The sequence below is a fragment of the Ranitomeya variabilis genome, chromosome 4 (genome assembly GCF_051348905.1).
Source record: "Ranitomeya variabilis isolate aRanVar5 chromosome 4, aRanVar5.hap1, whole genome shotgun sequence".
In the NCBI taxonomy this organism is placed as follows: domain Eukaryota; kingdom Metazoa; phylum Chordata; class Amphibia; order Anura; family Dendrobatidae; genus Ranitomeya; species Ranitomeya variabilis.
Genome location: NC_135235.1, coordinates 503,398,765 through 503,422,230, shown reverse-complemented (window position 1 = coordinate 503,422,230; position 23,466 = coordinate 503,398,765). Strand labels below are relative to the sequence as shown.

General features: G+C 44.0%; 1 protein-coding gene across 1 annotated transcript in view; it reads left to right on the top strand.

Annotated features, from left to right (window-relative positions):
• RND2 (Rho family GTPase 2) overlaps nt 1-23,466 on the top strand; it is a 153,845-nt gene that overhangs the window by 9,822 nt on the left and 120,557 nt on the right. Inside the window, exon 2 of the mRNA XM_077252048.1 lies at nt 14,519-14,606. Coding sequence (XP_077108163.1) covers nt 14,519-14,606 — 88 coding nt within the window. The remainder of the gene's footprint in view (nt 1-14,518; nt 14,607-23,466) is intronic.

Sequence of the window (23,466 nt, the reverse complement as noted above, 5' to 3'; positions counted from 1 at the left end):
ATTAATGACCAATCACTTTTACTAAAAATGCATAGATTCCACATTATAAAGCACATTCTTGTAAATTTGATTGGGGAGCGTCGGGAAAAATATTGCAATATCATGTTATAATTTAATGAAGTATCTACTGAACCATAAAAACAAATGGGTATAAAAAATGACATGCAGAGGATGCAAAAATATGATACTAATTTACAGTATGTATGAGTTATTATTTCTTAGAATTCATAGGAATTTTTAATGATCACGATGGAACTTTAAGGGGAGCCTTCATCCAATAAACAATATACCGGCAATTAAATGATTGTTAAAGGGTAATTTATAGTCCTATTTGTTCCAGTGCCCAAATTTCCTGTACCTGCTCTGGTCCCAAGTCCCTGCCATTGCTTTTCCAATTCTGTGCTCCATATAGGACAATGTTCCCTATGTTGTCACTTGACCGGAGCAGTGAATTAGGGGGAAGTGGCTGACTGCCAACTCCTTTCCTCAATGTATAGCCATACAAGGCGGAGGAGGACCAGCACCCCGATGGCTTGATACTATCATGATAACGTTGAAAAAGAACCTAGTTGACCTATATAGACTTGCAAAAGATTTATCTTCCTACAGATCATTCATCCATCAAGTTGCCATGGCTCTAAATAAATAAAAAAATAAAAAATCCATATACAAATTAGATTCTATTGGTGCCTGAAGCTGTCAATTTGTCCCAACTCCTCCACAATATTTGTTGGACTGGCATGTTAGATTTTAGAATGTGTAGTCTTTTTGTTTACACAGGATATAAGCCATCGTTTAAGGTGTGGATGGTGGATTATTCTTTTCAATTTACTAGGGTCACATGCATGATTGGCTGAGTGTACGTTCAAGTGCTTTTCACAAAATTAGAATATCATCAAAAAGTTAATTTGAGTTCTTCAATACAAAAAGTAAAGCTCATATATTTTATATAGTCAGTACAAAGAGAGTGATCCATGTTTATTTGTGTTAATGCTGATGAGTATTGCTTACAGCCAATGAAAACGCAAAAGTCATTATCTCTGTAAATTAGAATACTTTATAACACCAGCTTGAAAAATACTTTTAAAATCCGAAATGTTGGCCTACTGAAATGTATGTTCAGTAACTGCACTCAATGCTTAGTCGGGGCTCCTTTTGCATCAATTACTGCATCAATGCGGCGTGGCATGGGGGTGATCAGCCTGTGGCACTGCTGAGGTGTTATGGAAGCCCAGGTTGCTTGGATAACAGCCTTCAGCTCGTCTGCATTGTTGGGTCTGGTGTCTATCATCTTCCTCTTGACAATACGCCATAGATTCTCTATGGGGTTAAGGTCAGACGAGTTTGCTGGCCAATCAAGCACAGTGATACTATTGTTTGTAATCCAGGTATTAGTACTTTTGGCAGTGTGGACAGGTACCAAGTCCTGCTGGAGAATGAAATTTCCATCTCCAAAAATCTTGTCGACAGAGGGAAGCATGAAGTGCTCTAAAATTTTATTGTGAACGGCTGCGCTGACTTTGGTCTCGATAAAACACAGTGGACCTACACCAGCAGATGACATGGCTCTCCAAACCATCACTGATGGAAACTTCACACTATATTGCAAGCAGCTTGGATTGTGTGCCTCTCTACTCTTCCTCAAGACTCTGGGACCTTGATTTCCAAATAAAATCAAAAATTACTTTCTTCTGAAAGCAACACCTTGGACCAGTGAGCAACAGTCCAGTTCTTTTTCTCCTTGACCCAGGTAAGATGCTTTTGGCATTGTCTAATTGGTCATGAGTGGCTTGACACAAGGAATGCGACACTTGTAGCCCATGACCTGGATAAGTTTGTGTTTGGTGGCTCTTGAAGCAATGACTCCAGCAGCAGTCCACTCCTTGTGAATCTCCCACTAATTTTTGAATGGCCTTTTCTTAACAATCCTTTCAAGGCTGCGGTTATACCGGTTGCTTGTGCACCTTTTTCTACCACATTTTTTCCTTCTACTCAACTTGCCATTAATATGCTTGGATATAGCCCTCTGTGAACAGCCAGCTTCTTCAGCAATGACCTTTTGTGGCTTACCCTCCTTGTGGAGTGTGTCAATGACTGTCTTCTGGACATCTGTCAAGTCAGCAGTCTTCCCCGTGATTGTGGAGCCTACTGAAACAGACTAAGGGTACCGTCTTACATAACGATTTACCAACGATCACGACCAGCGATACGACCTGGCCGTGATCGTTGGTAAGTGGTTGTGTGGTCGCTGGAGAGCTGTCACACAGTCAGCTCTCCAGCAACCAACGATGCCGAAGGCCCCGGGTAACCAGGGTAAACATCGGGTTACTAAGCGCAGGGCCGCGCTTAGTAACCCGATGTTTACCGTGGTTACCAGCGTAAAAGTAAAAAAAAACAAACCGTACATACTCACATTCCGGTGTCTGTCCCCCGGCGTTCTGCTTCTCTCCACTGTGTCTGTGCCAGCCGGAAAGCACAGCGGTGACGTCACCGCTGTGCTCGCTTTCCGGCTGGCCGGCGCTCACAGTGCAGAGAAGCAGAACGCCGGGTGACAGACACCGGAATGTAAGTATGTACTGGTTGTTTTTTTTTTACTTTTACGCTGGTAACCACGGTAAACATCGGGTTACTAAGCGCGGCCCTGCGCTTAGTAACCCGATGTTTACCCTGGTTACAAGCGAACGCATCGCTGGATCGCTGTCACACACAACGATCCAGCGATGACAGCGGGAGATCCAGCGACTAAAGAAAGTTCCAAACGATCTGCTACGACGTACGATTCTCAGCAGGGTCCCTGATCACTGCTGCGTGTCAGACGCAGCGATATCGTATGGATATCGCTGGAACGTCACGGATCGTACCATCGTAGCGACAAAAGTGCCACTGTGTGACGGTACCCTAAGGAACCTTTTTAAACACTTAGGAAGCCTTTGCAGGTGTTTTTGTTAATTATTCTAGTTTACTGAGATAATGACTTTTGGGTTTTCATTGGCTGTAAGCCATAATCAACATTAACAGAAATAAACACTTGAAATAGATCACTCTTGTTCATAATGACTCTATATAATATGAGTTTCACTTTTTTGTTTTGATGAACTGAAATAAATTACTGTATTTTTCAGTCTATAAGACACACCGGACCATAAGATGCACCCCAAATTTTCAAAAGGAAAATAGGGGAAAAAAGTGTCAAATGGGGGTCCGTCTTACAGTCAGAATTCAGCTTACCGGGTGATAGGCGCAGGTGCGGTCACAGGGGTTGTTAGGTGGTCCATGCTGGTGCGGTGACCTCCGGGAAATCCCAGGCTGATGCCGCAGCGCCCTATGCTGGGGCGGCGGTGCTCCGCCGGCATTTTGTCAATGCTGGGTGGCTCCCGCAGCTCCATTGCTGCGATGTGATGGCCGCCCTAGCACAGAGCCCCGCTGCTGCCCCAGTACAGAGCGCCGCCGCTGCACAAAGCACCGCTGCCGCAGCATTTGTAGGTATATTCCGACTGTAAGACGCACCCCCATTTTCCCAAAAAAGTTTTTGGGGAAAAAAGTGTGTCGTATAGTGTGAAAAATATGGTAACTTTTTGATGATATTCTAATTTTGTGAGAAGCACCTGTATATGGAGGGTCAGGAAAAATAGCTGTGGTCAAAATGGTCATTCTTCAGTACACCGATCAAAGGTGTATGGCACTGTAATATCTATGGTTGGTGACTTTTCTTTCCATCTTAGGTGGTTTTTGCATCTTTAGCTTTTCTTAGGCTGGATATAGATGTAGTAATAATTTTGTCCGTATTATACAATAATATTCATGTATGGCCGATCATGTTTTATGGTGACGACTGGGTCTGTCAAAGATACTGTCTGTTACTGGCACTCTATTTTGACTTATATATGTATCCCAAGCTGCGGACCAAGCCTTTATTGATGTCTTTCCTATTAGGCATGTAGACATGGGAGGTTGAGATAAGACCACCCCATTAATAAGATTGATTAGACTGACCACACATTGTCCACTTAGGGTACCTTCACACTGGTCGATTCTGCTACGATTACGACGCATTTGCGTCATATTCGACATCGCAGTACGAGCTCGTAGCCAGCGGTCACACTCTACGATGTTAACGCTTTTTCTGACGTAGTTGCGATGTGAACGTCACGCGTCGCAATCGTACGCTACCCTTCACACCGCCATAGTCCTACGACTCCGAGCGTGACGTATTACCAGCATGGGCGTCACGCCCAATCAGGAGACAGGTATGCGGAAGCCCAACCCACGTAGTCGCATTACGAGCTCGTATGACCGCCGTCACATACTACGATTTCGACCGCCACAGCGGGACATTTACGACGAAAGAAAGTTCTGCTCTTTCTTTCACATCGTACGATGCTGGGCTGCGTCGCAAATCGTAACGCCATGTCACACTTTGCAACCTCGGAACGAGGACGGATAAACGTCACAAATCGAACGCTCGTGTTTTTTTTTATTTTTTTTTTTACATTTACACTGGTAACCAGGGTAAACATCGGGTTACTAAGCGCGGCCCTGCGCTTAGTAACCCGATGTTTACCCTGGTTACCCGGGGACTTCGGCATCGTTGGTCGCTGGAGAGCTGTCTGTGTGACAGCTCTCCAGTGACACAGCGACGCTGCAGCGATAGGCATCGTTGTCGATATCGCTGCAGCGTCGCTTAATGTGATGGTACCTTTACCAACGATCACAACCAGCGATACGACCTGGCCGTGATCGTTGGTAAGTCGTTGTGTGTTCGCTGGGGAGCTGTCACACAGACAGCTCTCTCCAGCGACCAACGATCAGGGGAACGACGTCGGCATCGTTGAAACTGTCTTCAACGATGCCGAAGTCCCCCTGCAGCACCCGGGTAACCAGGGTAAACATTGGGTTACTAAGTGCAGGGCCGCGCTTAGTAACCCGATATTTACCCTGGTTACCATTGTAAAAGTTAAAAAAAAAAAAAAACCACTACATACTCACATTCTGATGTCTGTCACGTCCTCCGGTGTCCACAGGGTTAAAACTGCTTTCGGCAGGAGCGCTGCTAATATGCACGCGCTGCTGCCGAGAGCTTCCCTGCACTGAATGTGTCGGCGCCGGCCGTAAAGCAGAGCACAGCGGTGACATCACCGCTGTGCTCTGCTTTACGGCCGGCGCTGACACAGTCAACCCTGTGGACGCCGGGGGACGTGACAGACATCAGAATGTGAGTATGTACTTTTTTAAAAAAACTTTTACAATGGTAACCAGGGTAAATATCGGGTTACTAAGCGCGGCCCTGCACTTAGTAACCCGATATTTACCCTGGTTACAAGTGAACACACCGCTGGATCGGCGTCACACACGCCGATCCAGCGATGACAGCGGGTGATCAGTGACCAAAAAAAGGTCCTGATCATTCCCATCGACCAACGATCTCAAAGCAGGGGTCTGATCGTTGGTCGCTGTCACACATAACGAGATCGTTAGCGGAATCGTTGCTTACGTCACCAAAAGCGTGACGTTGCAACGATATCGTTAACGATATCGTTATGTGTGACTCAGCCTTAATGCTGACAGTCTAAGGGTACCGTCACACATTGAAATTTTCTTCGCTGCGACGGCATGATCCGTGACGTCGCAGCGATCGTATGAATATCGCTCCAGCGTCGTAGACTGCGGTCACACGTTGCAATCACGGCGCTGGAGCGATGCCGAAGTCCCCGGGTAACCAGGGTAAACATCGGGTAACTAAGCGCAGGGCCGCGCTTAGTAACCCGATGTTTACCCTGGTTACCAGCGTAAAAGTAAAAAAACAAACAGTACATACTCACCCGTCGGTGTCCTTCAGGTCCCTTGCCGTCTGCTTCCTGCTCTGAGTGCAGCCGTACAGTGAGAGCAGATCGCAGCACCGCTGTGATCTGCTCTCACTTTCCGGCCGGCACTCAGAGCAGGAAGCAGACGGCAAGGGACCTGAAGGACACCGACAGGTGAGCATGTACGGTTTGTTTTTTTACGTTTACGCTTGTAACCAGGGTAAACATCGGGTTACTAAGCGCGGCCCTGCGCTTAGTTACCCGATGTTTACCCTGGTTACAAGCGAAGACATCGCTGGATCGCTGTCACACACAACGATCCAGCGATGTCAGCGGGTGATCAAGCGACGAAAGAAAGTTCCATACGATCTGCTACGACGTACGATTCTCAGCAGGATCCCTGATCGCTGCTGCGTGTCAGACACTGCGATATCGTAACGATATCGCTAGAACGTCACGAATCGTAACGTCGTAGCGATGGAAATTTCAATGTGTGACGGTACCCTAATGTATATGTGCCCCTTTACAGATGATTATCTGGGAAGTTAAGGATCTGACCTATTCGATCCTTTTGTTCTCTACAGATGTTTGGCAGAGACTCTCTCCTAGAGAACACAGGAGCGCTCAGGAGAGCAAGCATTCATGTGAATGGGACAGTTGGACAAGATAGCTTCCAGCCGAACCATTGTTTGGCCGATGGCCATGTAACGTGTGTGAAGGAGGTTTAAAAATTCACGGAAAATCCAACAGTGTAATCTAGACGCCAAACGTACGTCCTGTACTTTAGACCACTACCTCTCAACTAGTGAGGCCCAGATGGCGAGCCAGAATATTGGATGCACAGGTCTTTCTTTTACTGCAACAATCGTTGGTTTAGCAACATAATTAAGTATTTTAATTTTCCACTAAGGGTAAATGGGAAAATTGAGTAATAGTTTTAATTTGGACATTGACTTTGACCATGTTTGTTGAGGCTCTAGTAAGAAAAGATTGAGAAGCCCTGCTTTAGACTATACATACATACATTATAATTAAAGTTTTATGTGCCCATCGATTAAATGGCATGAGACAAATGCAGAGTAAAAAAATCTATTACTATAGACTTTAAGGTTTCAAGGTCATCCTGTAAGGTCAATTAATACAGCTCATGATGGCTACTAGACATCTGAAGCTCCAGACTTAAGAAGGCCATTAAGATTAGATAAATGTAGGTTGATGGTTTAACAACCGTTGAATGATCGCCTGCTGAGCCATCGTTTCTCTAAGGGCCCCTTCACACTGTGCAATCAAAGTCTGAACGAGCGTTCGATTTGTGACGTTTATCCGTCCTCGTTCCGAGGTTGCAAAGTGTGACATGGCGTTACAATTTGCGACGCAGCCCAGCATCGTACGATGTGAAAGAAAGAGCAGAACTTTCTTTCGTCGTAAATGTCCCGCTGTGGCGGTCGAAATCGTAGTATGTGACGGCGGTCATACGAGCTCGTAATGCGACTACGTGGGTTGGGCTTCCGCATACCTGTCTCCTGATTGGGCGTGACGTTTTAGCACGCCCATGCTGGTAATACGTCACGCTCGGAGTCGTAGGACTATGGCGGTGTGAAGGGTAGCGTACGATTGCGACGCGTGACGTTCACATCGCAACTACGTCAGAAAAAGCGTTAACATCGTAGAGTGTGACCGCTGGCTACGAGCTCGTACTGCGATGTCGAATATGACGCAAATGCGTCGTAATCGTAGCAGAATCGACCAGTGTGAAGGTACCCTAACACTGTCACACATTTTAGTCCATGAAAGTTTATGCAATTGGTGAAACTTTCTCACACCACCACACGATGGACAAAATATCTTGTCCCTGGTTGATGGTATAAAAGACCCAATTATCAGTTGTTAAGTGAAGTTGGTCACGTTGAATTTTACATGATGGATGGTTAATCATAAGTTGACTGAATTGATTGATCAAATAATGTCATCTGATGACCATTTGTTATGGTTGAAATCGTCCATTTTGCATTAGCTTTATGTCTATAGGTCTTTGTCTAAAAACTTTTCAAATTCTCTAGGTTGCTCAGCTGGAATTATTTATTGGTGGGTCTGCTGACGGTCTTATGTGTATGCAGTTGGAATTTTAGCAACCGATCCTTTTGTTTGGTGGGTAGAAATTGCTGGCAGAGGCTCTCTTGGGCCCCTTCACAGGTGCGTGTAATGCCGCTACTGGTGCCATCTGATTTTTTTTTTTTTCCAGTATGGCTTAAGAAAAATCAATTAGAAAGCTTCTCCTATACTTTACATTGTTAAACACTTACAACTCACGGATGATTCACGGACGCCATCAGTGTGCTTGGACATGTTTTACACGGACCCATAGACTTATACTGGCCCTTGTCATCTGTGCTGCTGGTAAAAAACGGACATGTGTGCAGCACCATAGATTATAATGGGTACATGTGGTATCCATGGAAAAAACGAACAATTGAAGGCGGCATTGGAGAACACAGAAGTGCTTAATTGACCAGTGTTTCTTTGAGAGGGGGTTGGGGAGGTTCGGAGAGATAGTTGTCTAATGTGTATGGAGCATTTAGAGTCTCTGGTTCACATGTATCATATACACTTTAATTTCCACTTTACCTGTCTATTTAATTCCTCCCATTTGGATTTCCTTTTAATTTTATCGTGTGCAATTGTTAGGTCTACGCATTGTAGCTAGATCTTCGAAGAAATTGTATCGGTATGCTTCCCTCGCATCCCAAAGGAATAGCCCAGCTTAATTTACATAACTTGTTATGAGGTGATTTCCTTTTCGATCCCCAGGGACTTTTTCTTATCATCCCATCAATAGTATTATGGAAGAATTCTTGTGATTCATTTGTCATCTCACATTTAAATGAGAAGGTCTAGCTGCTTGAAATGTGAAGGAATCGAGGAAATATGTGTCAATAGTGGAAAGCTAGGAGACAAAGAGCTATCATGTTACATAGTTACAGGTAGCTAGTTATATAGGATGTAAAAAGATTTGGTCTGTCAAGTTCAACCTTTCTCCACCAGTTTTGCATTCTCTATGGTTACAATATTTATAACCCACAATGCCATTTGCTGTGCTCACCACCCAGCCCTCTTTTGCTGATCTGCCTATTCTAGTGGTCGGCATTCCACAATCTGACTGCCCTAAGGCTAGTTTCACACTAGCGTTTTGAGGAGCTGCGGAGGGCAGCGGACTTCCTCCATGAAGCCCCGCCCTCGGCCGCACCTCCGCTGCTAGCTCTGCCTACTTCTGCATGCAGCCTGCATGCGGCCGGCGTACCTATCTTTAACATTAGGTACGCAGGTCGTGCGGCTGTATGCGGATGCTTCCGCATGCATCGTTTTGACGATGCGGCGAAAAAAAGAAATTGCTACCAGCTGCGTCCTACGCTGGTCACCGCATCGTCAAAACGACGCATGCGGAAGCATCCGCATACAGCCGCATGACCTGCGTACCTAATGTTAAAGATAGGTACGCAGGCCGTATGCAGGCCTGCATGCAGAAGTAGGCGGAGCTAGCGGCGGAGGTGCGGCCGAGGGCGGGGCTTCACGGAGGAAGTCCGCAGCTCCTCAAAACGCTAGTGTGAAACTAGCCTTACTGTAAAGAACCATTTCCATTTATCTGCCAGAAACGCCTTGTCTCCACACATAATGAATGCCCCCTGATCATTTTTAATGTCTTTGGAAGCAAGTCCTTTTGTATTGGCCGCATGCTTTTATTCATACATGCAGTACAGACCAAAAGTTTGGACACACCTTCTCATTTAAAGATTTTTTTTCTGTATTTTCTTGACTATGAAAATTGTACATTCACACTGAAGGCATCAAAACTATGAATTAACACATGTGGAATTATAGACATAATTTCAGTTGTTTCACACTTTTTTGTTATGTCTTATATTCTAGGTTCTTCAAAGTAGCCACATTTTGCTTTGATGACTGCTTTGCACACTCTTGGCATTCTCTTGATGAGCTTCAAGAGGTAGTCTCCGGGAATGGTCTTCCAACAATCTTGAAGGAGTTCCCAGAGATGCTTAGCACTTGTTGGCCCTTTTGCCTTCACTCTGCGGTCCGGCTCACCCCAAACCATCTCGATTGGGTTCAGGTCTGGTGACTGTGGAGGCCAGGTCATCTGGCGTAGCACCCCATCACTCTCCTTCTTGGTCAAATAGCCCTTACACAGCCTGGATGTGTGTTTGGGGTCATTTTCCTGTTGAAAAATAAATGATGGTCCAACTAAACGCAAACCGGATGGAATAGCATGCTGCTACAACATGCTGTGGTAGCCATGCTGGTTCAGTATGCCTTCAATTTTAAATAAATCCCCAACAGTGTCCCCAACAAAGCACCCCCACACCATCACACCTCCTCCTCCATGCTTCACGGTGGGAACCAGGCATGTAGAGTCCGTCCGTTCACCTTTTCTACGTCGCACAAAGATACAGTGGTTGGAACCAAAGATCTCAAATTTGGACTCATTGGACCAAAGCACAGATTTCCTCTGGTCTAATGTCCATTCCTTGTGTTCTTTAGCCCAAACAAGTCTCTTCTCCTTGTTGCCTGTCCTTAGCAGTGGTTTCCTAGCAGCTATTTTTACCATGAAGGCCTGCTGCACAAAGTCTCCTCTTAACAGTTGTTGTAGAGATGTGTCTGCTGCTAGAACTCTGTGGCATTGACGTGGTCTCTAATCTGAGCTGCTGTTAACCTGTGATTTCTGAGGCTGGTGACTCGGATAAACTTATCCTCAGAAGCAGAGGTGACTCTTGGTCTTCCTTTCCTAGGGCGGTCCTCATGTGAGCCAGTTTCTTTGTAGCGCTTGATGGGTTTTGCCACTGCATTTGGGGACACTTTCAAAGTTTGCCCAATTTTGCGGACTGACTGACCTTCATTTCTTAAAGTAATGATGGCCACTCGTTTTTTTTTACTTAGCTGCTTTTTTCCTGCCATAATACAAATTGTAACAGTCTATTCAGTAGGACTATCAGCTGTGTATCCACCAGACTTCTGCACAACACAACTGATGTCCCAACCCCATTTATCAGGTAAGAAATCCCATTTATTAATCCTGACAGGGCACACCTGTAAAGTGAAAACCATTTTCGGTGACTGCCTCTTGAAGCTCATCAAGAGAATGCCAAGAGTGTGCAAAGCAGTCATCAAAGCAAAAGGTGGCTACTTTGAAGAACCTAGAATATCAGACATAACTTCAGTTGTTTCACACTTTTTTGTTAAGTATATAATTCCACATGTGTTAATTAATAGTTTTGATGCCTTCAGTGTGAATGTACAATTTTCATAGTCATGAAAATACAGAAACATCTCTAAATGAGAAGGTGTGTCCAAACTTTTGGTCTGTACTGTATAAATGAGATCTCCTCCTTATTTTTAAGCTAACCAAGCCCATTTTTTCAACATTTCATCACTGGAGAGGCCTACCCTCGCATAGTTGCTCACTTTGGAACTGGCTCTTAAAGGGGGTTGTCCACTACTAAGGTAACCTGTTTTTTAACAAAATATTTGGCCCCGATAAAATAAAAAAAAACTATACTCTCCTCTCGTGCCGTCGCTGTTCCAGCGGTGTCTGCGCTCGCGGTCCTGGGGTTCTTCTGCGGTGTTGTGACACGTGGTGCCCGGCACCAATCAGGGCTGGTGTCACTGTCGCCTTCGTACAGATTGAATATGAAGAGTTCTCCATATCTATCCTTTTTAAAAAGTGGGTCTCTTATACTAGATGTGTCCTTACAAGTGATTTATTGAGGGGTAAAAATACATTGGAATGAGGGTTTGTACCCTAAAATCTTGTTTGCTTTTGCAGCCACGGGTGGATCTGTACAAATGATTATATGGTTTGAGAATTGTGACTCAAATAAAGTCTATAACATAGGATGCCTGTTGAAGGAAACCTGAGACACATCACCTGAGTGCTTTCGGAAGATGCTATTGCGAAAACAGCGTTGGGGTTGGGGATGTATGGCTGTGTTTGCTTCCTGATGCATGGTACTAATTCTAACGCTCACAGGTGTTGTAGTCTTTTGCCTTACTACTTTCTTCTTTGGCACTAATGACATTTGAAATACTTTGATATTTGTTAACTTGTATTTGTGACAATTAATTGTGGTCATATTCCCTCATGTGTGCTAGTGCTGTAGTCTGTCCACAACAATTGCCTTTAAATTACACTCCCTTTTTTTTTTTGCACTAAGCATTGTTTGCACTATGCTCTTTTTGAGAGTCTGCAACAGTTAAGGAATTTTTCTGCGTGGACAGAAATAGATTCTCTGGCATATATGATAAGATTTTGGGCATTAGATTGCTGGTTATGAGAACCATATCTTTTGATATGAGGTATATAACTTTGGGCATTAGACGGCTGTTTGTTATGAGCTTTACATTACATTGCATAGGAGGCCCAGACCAAACACATCCCCATTTTGGAGGTTTACTCCCACTCTGTTTTTTAGTATCCCTAGTTTTTCTATGTACATTATATTTTTCATTATGTGTCAAAAAATCATTACTTTTTAAAATAATATTGCTGAAATTTCTCTATATCCTAAGGTGGTAAATGATCATTAGTTAGGATAAGTGAGAGCAGTATGAATCTAGTGACAGGTTTTGAGATCTTGGTCCTGAGACTTGTAGTTCCATGGCGTTTTTGCTGAACTATTTGGTAATTTAAAAAGAATCTGTCAATTGTTATAAATATGTAATTTTTCTGATGTGCTGTATTTGCTGTATTTGCTGCTGTTATCCTGAATCTGTTGTGTTTTAATTTTTTTTTTTTTCTGTGCCTCTCTGGTCTTGAAATATGACCTTGTATGTAAATGTAGTCTTGTTAGCCAAGTGGGCGTTGTCATCAATTTTTCTGTATGGACGTCTTCAGGAAAGCTAAGACACAAGAAATAATAATTAATAATTTCTATTTATGTAGCGCCAAGATATAATGCAGCGCTTTACAATTTAATGGGGACATGTACAGACAAGACAAGACGTTACAGAATAACACATAGTTAAATAATGATGTTTTCAAGAAAATAGCGACACTTACACCAGATTTAAAAAAAAAAACAACAAAAAATTTTTTTTATTGCAAAAGACCATCTTTAAATTGATCATTTCATCACTTATTTTTTTTAAATATTGGGTTAAGACGGTGTTGAGGCTTTGTATTGGATGCCGGTTATCATAGGTCATGGGAGCTACAGATATAGCCTAGATAGCAAAGGCTTCTGGCACAACTCTGTGTAATATTTTGCTGTGTTATCTCTCATTTTGCATATGACAGCAAGAAAATATATCATTTTAACTTTTTGGGTATTTGTATTACGTGATGAATACCCAATGCTGCTCTGTGCTGGAAAGGTTATGAAAAAAAACCAAAAATATAATTGCCAACACATTTGTTATTTGGGCACTGGAGAATTATTCCATAACACAATTGCTACATTTGGGCCGACTTCACACGTCTGCAGTTTGGACTGTCTCAATGACCGGTACTAAACTCAACTACCGTACTTAATAAACATATATGAGGTTGTTGAGTTTGGGTCAGGAAACCTGAGGCTGATTGGGATGTCAAGGCCCTCGCACAAAACAGAAGTATGAAGCTGGCCTAAAGGTGCCATTAGAGGAGCACTACATAGCCAACAACAAGGACATGTTAGTCTAGAACAGCCCCAAGCCTCTACTACCTACCATGTGCTAATTAATTATAATAGTGCTGTCTTATGTGATGAAGGGCCATGGTGCCACCTTGAAAACCAGGGCCCCTGTGACTGCTACTTCTGCACACCCTAGTTACACCCCTTTTTAAGCGTTAGATCTAATTAATTACGCAAGTTATAGGGCCCCCATGCACATTAGACTAATGTCGGCAGAACCCGCCGATATCAACATCCGGTGGTCTACTGTGTATGGGGGCGGCGGACAACTGATAGTTGAGAGAGATGTTGATCAGGCGTGTGCGATTTTGGACTGCCGATCAAATTGTTTTGCCTGCCTAAAATAATAGATTGGCTGACGTGTGATTCGGCTTTCTCATAGAGAACACTGGAGCACTCCTGTAAAGCTATCGGTTAGTTGACTGAGACCGCTGTGGGCCAAATGATCGTCCAGGGCATCGTTTGGCCGACAGCCGTGTGTGGATGGTCATAGTGTTTCGATATTCCATTCACATGATTGCAGTACAGAGTGCACACAAGTGTTTTCCAGCACATCTAACTATTTAAAGGGTAACTGCACTTTGAAGATACTTTGCATAAATATGGGCAATTTCATTCACCACAGCTGTCTATTATTAGACTATAAAGCCAAGCCGCTGTAGAGAATCTTGATTCCCCACAACTGCCTTGCTGGTCCCTAAGGAGGCTGTGTATTACTTTAAGATGGCTATATCTTGCTGTTAGAAACTCAGTGCAGCCCAGCAGAAGTGTATGTAAGGGGACGCTGGTGGAGCATGGTCTTCTCTTCCAGGCCATCTATTTCCCCCACTCAATTTATAAAGCGTATATCAAATTTGGGAAAAGTAAAGATTGAAATAAAATACAATGGAACAAACCAAAAACAGCAATTAGAGGAAAAGTACCTGAAAAAACAAATTGTACAATGAGTAAGAATTCCATCCTATGTGTCTGTACATATATAGTATTTTCTTTGTGTGTTCAAAGCCTTATGTAATACTCTTTTCCCCTCGATTTCAGAATTATGTCCCGACTGTGTTTGAGAACTACACGGCCAGTTTCGAGATAGACAAACAGAGAATTGAGCTCAACATGTGGGACACGTCTGGTGAGTCTGTTCTTCTGCTCTGTATCGGCAGGTTGTCTGGGAGTTACACAGCGTGGCAGGTGTGCGGATCTGGAGCTGGAAATAATGAGCATTTTAGATGTTTCCTGGATTTCCAAGCAAAACTTTCCTCTCGTATTTTTTTTTTTTTTAAAGGGCCACACTATCTGAAATAGAAGTTGCTTAGTTTAAAAGAACTACTACTCTTAAACTTGAGTCTTAATGACACTTATATCTCCATCTTTAAATTAGAATAGAAAAATGTGGTCCCCTAAAAAGAAAACTAATAAACCATATGAAATGCTTACACTTTGTAATGTACATCATGTTCTGCAGCTATGGATAGACGTACTGGGCTCTGAACGTACTGGGCTCTGAACGTACTGGGCTCTGAACGTACTGGGCTCTGAACGTACTGGGCTCTGAACGTACTGGGCTCTGAACGTACTGGGCTCCCAATCCTGCCCTCAAATAATGTAAGGGGATAGAGGAAACATGAAGTTTAACCACTGGCAGAACTTTCTCCCCCCCAATCCCCATTTAAAACACATGAATGTATGGCCTAGAACACTGATCATGTGCATAGGTAGGTCAGGAGAGAGAGCTCTTGGCCAGATTCTTGTTAGACCGACATCTATGGGCATCTCTAGGACCAACTGCTTTAAGGGGTGGTCTAAGAAAGACTTACCCCCCCCCCCCAGTTCCATATGGGTCTTTGGATGTCACAGAAGGGTGTTCCATACTTGAGTTTCCTGCTCTACAAGGCAGAAAGAAGAGAACTTTGGTGGACCCAAGCTGTCCTTAAAGTTGTTGTCTGGTGAAGATAAGTTATCACCTATCTACAGGATAGATCTTACAGATCAGTGGGGGTTTGAGCACTGTCGCCTCCAATAATCGGCAGAAAGGGGAGCTTTTATACCTGTTAAATGGAGCACCAGCCACTCCATTCATTCTCTTTTGAACTGCGCTTGGCTTCTTCCGCCAGCCCCATAGTGAATGAAGGAAGCGGCATTTGAACATGGACACTGTCGTTCCATTCTAATTTGGGATTGAAGTGCCCTGTTAAGCCGATCACTGTGGGTCACAGCAGTTTGATTCATGCTGATCTTAGTTTATAGATTGGTGGGGGTCTCAGTGGTCATATTGACACAACGGAGCACTTTTATACCCATTAGAATTGAGCTCCTGCCACTCTATTTATTCTCTTTTAAACAGCCGAGCACTGCTCTTGTTTTTTTCCCCAACATCCCATAGACAATGAATAGAACAGTGGTTGAACATGTGCACTGCCGTTCCATTCTAACAGTGAGGAGTGTCCTTTTCTGCCTATCAGTGCGGGTGCCAGTGATTTGATCCATACTGATCTAGAAGTTTGTACCCAACCTGAGCGTAGGTGATAAAATGGTCCTAGTAGAATACCCCTTTAAGCCATTGATTTACACAGAATACAGCTTTGTGTCATATTTAACCCTCTATTACTCTTGTTAGACATTTTTTGGGCTCGGGTGTTACTTGCCAGTCGAAGATGCAGTACTTTGCATTCTTCCTGAACACGGAGGGCAATGATTTATATCTCCCCAGAAATTTTACTTGTAAATAAGGACATATTTTAGCTGCTGCCTTTCTAACATTGGTTGAGTCTTAATCCACGTGAAGTGAGTATATCATGTATATAAAGGGAATTGAATATTTTGCTCGTTAATAAATCAGACATGGTAGCGGGGGCATATTTCTGGGCCAGTCCCTCCCACTTGCTGGCAGCACTTGTTGTATGGGAACATAAATCACTTTTAATGCTAGCAAGTTGCACCAACGATTATATATACAGTTATTGGCATTTGAAGCTGTCGTGCTGCGAAGTACTAAATGTGTTTTATACCAAAAGTAACGTCAGGATAATACCCTGTTAGTTTAATGCGTGGAGAAGCTATCATTACACACTTTTATTGCCTTCTTCATCTTAAAACGCAGTCTTAACTTGAATAACAGGTTTTTTTCTTTTTTTTTTAATAAACATTTTCTAATAAGTGTATAAATGTGTGTTGTGCTGTGAAGATATGTTTTTTTCTTTCTTCTGAGTATAATTGCGATAAAGAGCTTTTTAACACCCTTGTGGTGGAGCGTTCCCGTGATGCAACGCAGCCGCATATCAAACACTTTCTGCTCAAGAGTAAATCCGACATGTGAGGCGACATTTATATATTCAGTGGGACGTTTACTGATCTCTGGAAATTCTGCACACCATATGTTTAGCTGAAAGGGATTTCATGCTAATTTACCTATATAATATGTCAATGTGGTGTATCCTGGTGTCGCGTGTCTTGTAACTGTGGCACACCAAACGGAGCATATCTTGTCATGTCTACCTCTGGACTTTCATAATTGTTTTTAACTAGTAGTCAGTCACAATATTACTTTTGGGAATGGTCGATACATTCTTAACGCCCCGTTGGGTCATTATAAGCTATAAAGTACTTCTATCACAGAGCCATCCTACATCATATATCCATATGACATTTTGTTTTACAGACTATGTAAGAGTTGGCTACAAGTAAAGTACATTACATTGTTTTTGGGAGCCTTTTTTTCCACTTACATGCATTTGTCTGGGGCTAAAGATAATTTTTACAATTGGTTTTCTATAAAAAATTTGCATTGCATGTGTTCTATGACCTCTTTGTTGTAGAGTCTCTTGTTGACTGCTGAATGAGTCAACTGAGAGTCCATCAGTGAGCCTGTTATGATGGTCTGATGGGGCGCTTGTAACTTTTTCTGAGCTTCTCTCTGCTGATTGATGGCCACAGACCACATTATAGTGAATGTACAAGGAAACAAAGCTTGTAAAAGCCAAACACTGCAAATTGTTTAAAGGGAAGGTGCCATCAAAATTTAGTTTTTTTCCAGCGATTGAAAAAATGTAAAGAATTTATGTTTACATTTTCTTAAAAAATATTATCATTTGTTTATAATTTAGTAAAATATGAAAAATAATTTTAAAAGGTTTGGCATTTCCACTTTTAAACACTAGGGGGAGCAGCTAATAAAATTTGACAAAAACCTAGTGTACAACTAGCTTACAGTACTGCACTGCAGTAATTATGGGCGGAGTCTGCTGACGTGTGTGATGTCTCCTCTCCTCCCCTTCTGGGTGTTTGCTAAGGGATAAGGGAGGATGATATTCAGGAACCCAGTGAGCAGCCATTTTATTGGTGACTGCAGAGTTATACTGACAAGTAGACAGTCACCGAGGATGGCAGGCAGCAAGGATTCTGGGAGATATATGGTGGAGGTAGCAGGGTGACAGCAGCACAGAGTATTTCAGGAGAGCAGTGTGCTGGTGTATGGAAGCACCATGTTCAGTGCGCGGATGGACCGTCTGCTTGTCTGCTCCACAGAAATCCAGGAAACATTTCTGCGGATTGATGGCCTGTTCTGATCCAGACTTTGCATGCAGACCCCATTCCCCTCCTCAGATCCTGTCTTCTCCATCCTGTCCTGGCAATGTGTGAAAGCGAGGCGACAGGCGAAGTACGGGGTGACGCTGGGAAGGAAATGTAGCCATATAGTAACGATAAAAATGAGACCCTTCTCTTCAGCTGCCTCACCAGCCCTGACTGCACCTAACTGGAGGTCATGCTGCCCCCTCTATTACCCCAGACCCGTGTGCAGGTGCTCAACCAGAACAACCCTAGAATGCGTCCACTTTATGAAGATAATACTGCCATAGTGTTCTCACATAATACTGCCATATATATCAAACATAATACTGTCCTATAGTTCTCACATAATACCATCATATAGATTGCAAATAACAATGCCATAGTGTTCTCACATAATACCGACATATAGATCTCACATAATATCGCCATATAGATCACTCATACCACCATATAGAGCACACAATACCGCCATATAGAGCACACATAATACTGTCCTATAGTTCTCACATAATACCATCATATAGATCGCAAATAACGACGCCATAGTGTTCTCACCTAAAACCAATATATAGATCTCACATAATACCGCCATACAGAGCACACATAATACCGCCATACAGAGCGCACATAATACCGCCATACAGAGCACACATAATACCGCCATATACTTCACACATAATACCGCCATATACTTCACACATAATACCGCCATATACTTCACACATAATACCGCCATATAGATCTCACAATACCACCAGTGTTCTCACATAATACCGCCATATACTTCTCACATAACGACGCCATATAGATCTCACATAATACCGCCATATAGATCACACATAACGGGGGAGAGGAGTGCATAGGAGAAGATTAGATACCCAGCTCAGCAGTCAGTATCACACAGGACAGTATTAGATACACAGCTCAGTCAGTATCATACAGGATAGGATTAGATACATGGCTCAGCTGTCAGTATCACACAGGGGAGGATTAGATACACATCTCAGCACAGTATCACACAGGGTAGAATTAGATACATGGCTCAGCAGACAGCATCACACAGGAGAGGATTAGATACACTTCTCAGCACAGTATCACACAGGGTAGGATTAGATACATGGCTCAGCAGACAGTATCACACAGGATAGGATTAGATACATGGCTCAGCAGACAGTATCACACAGGAGAAGAGTAGATACACAGCTCAGCAAAGTATCACACAGGAGAGGATTAGATACACAGCTCAGTTAGTATCACACAGCATAGGATTAGATGCATGGCTCAGCAGACTATCACACAGGAGAGGAGTAGATACACAGCTCAGCAAAGTATCACACAGGAGAGGATTAGATACACAGCTCAGTTAGTATCACACAGGGTAAGATTAGATACATGGCTCAGCAGACAGTATCACACAGGAGAGGATTAGATACACGGCTCAGCACAGTAACACACAGGATAGGATTAGATGCATGGCTCAGCAGACTGTATCACACAGGAGAAGAGTAGATACACAGCTCAGCAAAGTATCACACAGGAGAGGATTAGATACACAGCTCAGTTAGTATCACACAGGATAGGATTAGATGCATGGCTAAGCAGACAGTATCACACAGAAGAGGATTAGATACACGGCTCAGCACAGTAACACACATGGGAGGAGATAACTGCTCAGAGTCAGCACCACAAAGGATAGGATTAGATTGCCTCTCCCCCTCCCCACTGATACTTACTTCACGGCTCCCTGCTGAGTCCTTTCTCCCTCCCGTTCTTGGTCTCCTCCTCCTCCTATAACTGCAGGGCTCCTGCGATTATCCTGGGAAGCTGGAGCTCACAGTACACTGTGAGCTCCAGGAAGATGGTGCTGATCTCCTGCCTCTGCTGTGATGTGGATGGCTCAGGGGGCGTGGCCACATCACAGCAGGGAGCAGCTTATAATGCTAGGTATGGGGTCGGGAGCAGACCGCAGATCTCTATGCCCAGGGCTGCCGTATTTGCAGAGTTTAAGTGTCGTGCAACTACACTTACACTCCTGCAAAGCAAAATGGGGGCGTCCAGTAGCTGAAATAAAAATAGAAAAAATGTTAAAGTTAAAAAATGTAAATTTGTATTAAAAATAATTGTTTATATAAACAATCATTTTTAATGCAAAAAATAAAATGCGGCACCTTTCCTTTAATGAAATTCCATTGCTAAGATGTTAAGCCCCAAATACATGTATTTATGGTAAGTTAAAGAAAAAAAAGTCTCAAAGGGGGGTTGTTTTATTTTGTATTACTCCACTATTTGGTTTGTGATCTCCCTCACAGGCCCCTTGAGAGGCCAAGGGACATACTTACCTTGACACCTCAGAAATACTGCTACATTCCTAACTGGAAGTATTTTCAAATGTGGCTGTTTTTGTTATTATTCCTGCATCTTGGGATAGGATCTTGGAGGTGGGTATATGCAGCGCCCCAGAGTCCTGGTCGTTGCAGTAATGTCATTCTTCCACCAGGGGGAGTGATATTACGTCTCATGGCAATAAAAGAGATCTTCCTACCAGGTATCACAAACCATACACCACACTTCACACTCCAGTCCACCAGGGGGAGCCTTGCTCCTATCTACTAGGGCACTCTTCACAGAAGGGTATAACTGGTGGGCTGGATAGAAGTTAGAGAGAAGCTGACTGGGCTTTGCCCAGGCAACACCTGTCAGACAGACAGGGGGAAAGGAGGAACATCGGAGCTGCAGACAGAGGGTTCTTGACAGGGGTGGGATCCTGTCAGAGGCCTAGCGGGACAGAAAGACATGGAGCTGCGCCTGCCCCATGTGCGGCAGCATCCTAAGGACACGAAGAGAATTGTATTGTAGAGGGTGAGAAACTAAGTCCTAGCACAAGGAGATAACACCAGGAGGAGTTCTGCCCTGTAAAGGCTGCCTCCTTCTGAGGCGCGTGGCCGGTGGCCAGAACACCGAGGGAGCAACCGTCTCCAAGCCTCGCTTCAGAGACCGGCAGGACAGTCAAGTCCAAGTTGGCTGCCCGACCTTAATACCTAGGAGACACGGTGGCAACTTGTGGGGGTCGGGGCGTCTCTAGGGTCCCTGTAAAAAGCCTCAGGCCATCAGTCATATGGGCTTGTCCTATCCATACCATTTGGGGGACAGAGAGAGAAATGACATCTAGAACATCTACAACAGTTGTGAGGACCTTACCGAGAAGCTCAGCAGGGAGGTACTACAACACACAGGCGCTAGAGGAAGGCTACTGTGTGTTGTAGTACCTCCCTGCTGGAGTCCCCTGGATCAGGGGACTGTGGATTTGCCTTCAAACCGGCTGGACTCTGCCTACCCTGTGTTCTGTACCCTGGACTGTGGATGCTGAAGCCTTCAGTAAAGGTAAAGAGACTGCAACCTTGTGTCCTCGTTATTCACTGCGCCTTACATCATCCACCATCACCATCTACACTCCTGGGAAGCCCTGGGGACACACTTCACCTGTGGGAAGGTATACCATCTAGCTGCCGTAACATCACCCCAGCGGATCCCTCACAGCAGCGTCGGTCACCCTGACCAAATATCACAGGTGGCGTCACGAACTACCCCTTTAAAGACCTTTCCCAAAACCATAAAAACTCTTCTTTATTGGACGTCCCTCAAAGGGCCACGGACCGGGTCAGGCCACCGTGACATCCCCCGAACCGGAGGACCCGGTACCGAGTACCCCATTGCCCTTACGTGGGGGCGATCCATATATACCCCTTTTAATCCCCTGATCCCTTTGCCCTGCAAGCAGCTTCTTGACTCTCCCCTGACAGGTAATGTCTGAGGGAGAGAAAGATCCAACATGTCCGATTTTTGTACTGCTCATCCTTTTCTTCTATCTGAAATAATCCAGCCCTAGAGAGGAGTCTGGTAGCAACTCTCAGAGAGCGCATGAGCTCAGCTGAGCCTGTGTATGGGGAGGGAGTGTGGAAAGATGGCTGTTGGCCAAACAATCCCATCTGACACCTATTTTGTGTAGGGGGCTTTACTCCGTACCCCTCATATAGACCACATGAACGTCTGGTCCCTCTTATTGTGTATGGGTGAGTCTGGAGAGCTATCTGTTATCTAAGGCAAATGGGCACATTAAGACCCTAAATATATGTTTGCGTCTTTCTAACGCAGGGCTGGGGAATCTTTTTTTCTGCCAAGGGCCATTTGGATATTTATACCATCCTTTCGGGGGCTGTATAAACTCCGCCCACAAAGTTCATCCTGACTCTGGCACTGGTGTCAGGATGTAATCTTTCATTGCATGCCCTTCAGTGTTCAGTAGTGAACACTGCGTGTGTGCGCTAACAGAGCAAGAGGAAATTAATGAGCTGGTTGTAATCAAAATACACCTCCCCAAATACACCTGCCCAAGAATGCGGTCCCTGAGAATCTGTTCGGGGGTCTGATAAAAGGTTATCAAGGGCCGTAAATGGCCCTGGGGCCTGAGGCTCCCCACCCCTGATCTAACGGGTCGCTCCCACTTGTGATGTAATGGACAAGTGCAATCCGATAATCGGAATGCACTCGCCCCAATGTTAACCTATGGGGCAGCTCACATCTGCGATTGTTTTCTAATGCCGATTCGGCATGAGAAAACAATCACAACCTGCTGTGGTTGCATTCATGAATCGGATCGCACGCACCCATATAAGTCTATGGGTGTGTGTGTGAAACATCGCATTGCACTCAGATATCACCTGAGTCCAGTGTGATTCCTGTGGATGCCGGCAATGGATGAGATGGAGAAATTACTTTCTCCGTCTCCTCCGCAGCTGTGCTGTGATTCTCTGATGCGAGAGGATCGGAGCACAGAGCACTGACAGTCGGATCATGCTTGCAGCAGAGCTGGAGCTGAGGGTCATTAACATATCACATCCCACATCGGATGTGATACCTAATGTGTGTACCCCAGACAAACTGATACCTGGACCATGCAATAGATATAATACATTTTATCACTTTTGCTCAGAGTGTTCTTACATTTTCTTTCAAATTTGTTGCCATTGTTGTGAAATATATATTTTAGCAATATCTAAGCAGCTAGAAAGAGGCAGTAAACATTTTATCATAACTGTGTTACATTGATCAAGCGTAAGGTTTCAGGAAACAAGAAGACATTCTTTGCACAGGCTGATGTGAACCAGATGTGGACTCTGGACAGAGGGGAGTTTTTTCTTTTTTTGTCCATTATTTGCTATTGGCTATAACTCTAAACACAAGGAAAAAATACAGCCTCCTAATAATTCCCATTACCGCTGAAAACGTTCCAGATTCAGATATTGGCTTTTACTGCTCTTCTTATGAGCCACCGACAGCTGTAAAATATCGACTATAACATTGTAGTCACACTGGGCTAATTTAATGCAGGAATGGAAAAAAAAATCAGCTTTTTATTTAGGTTT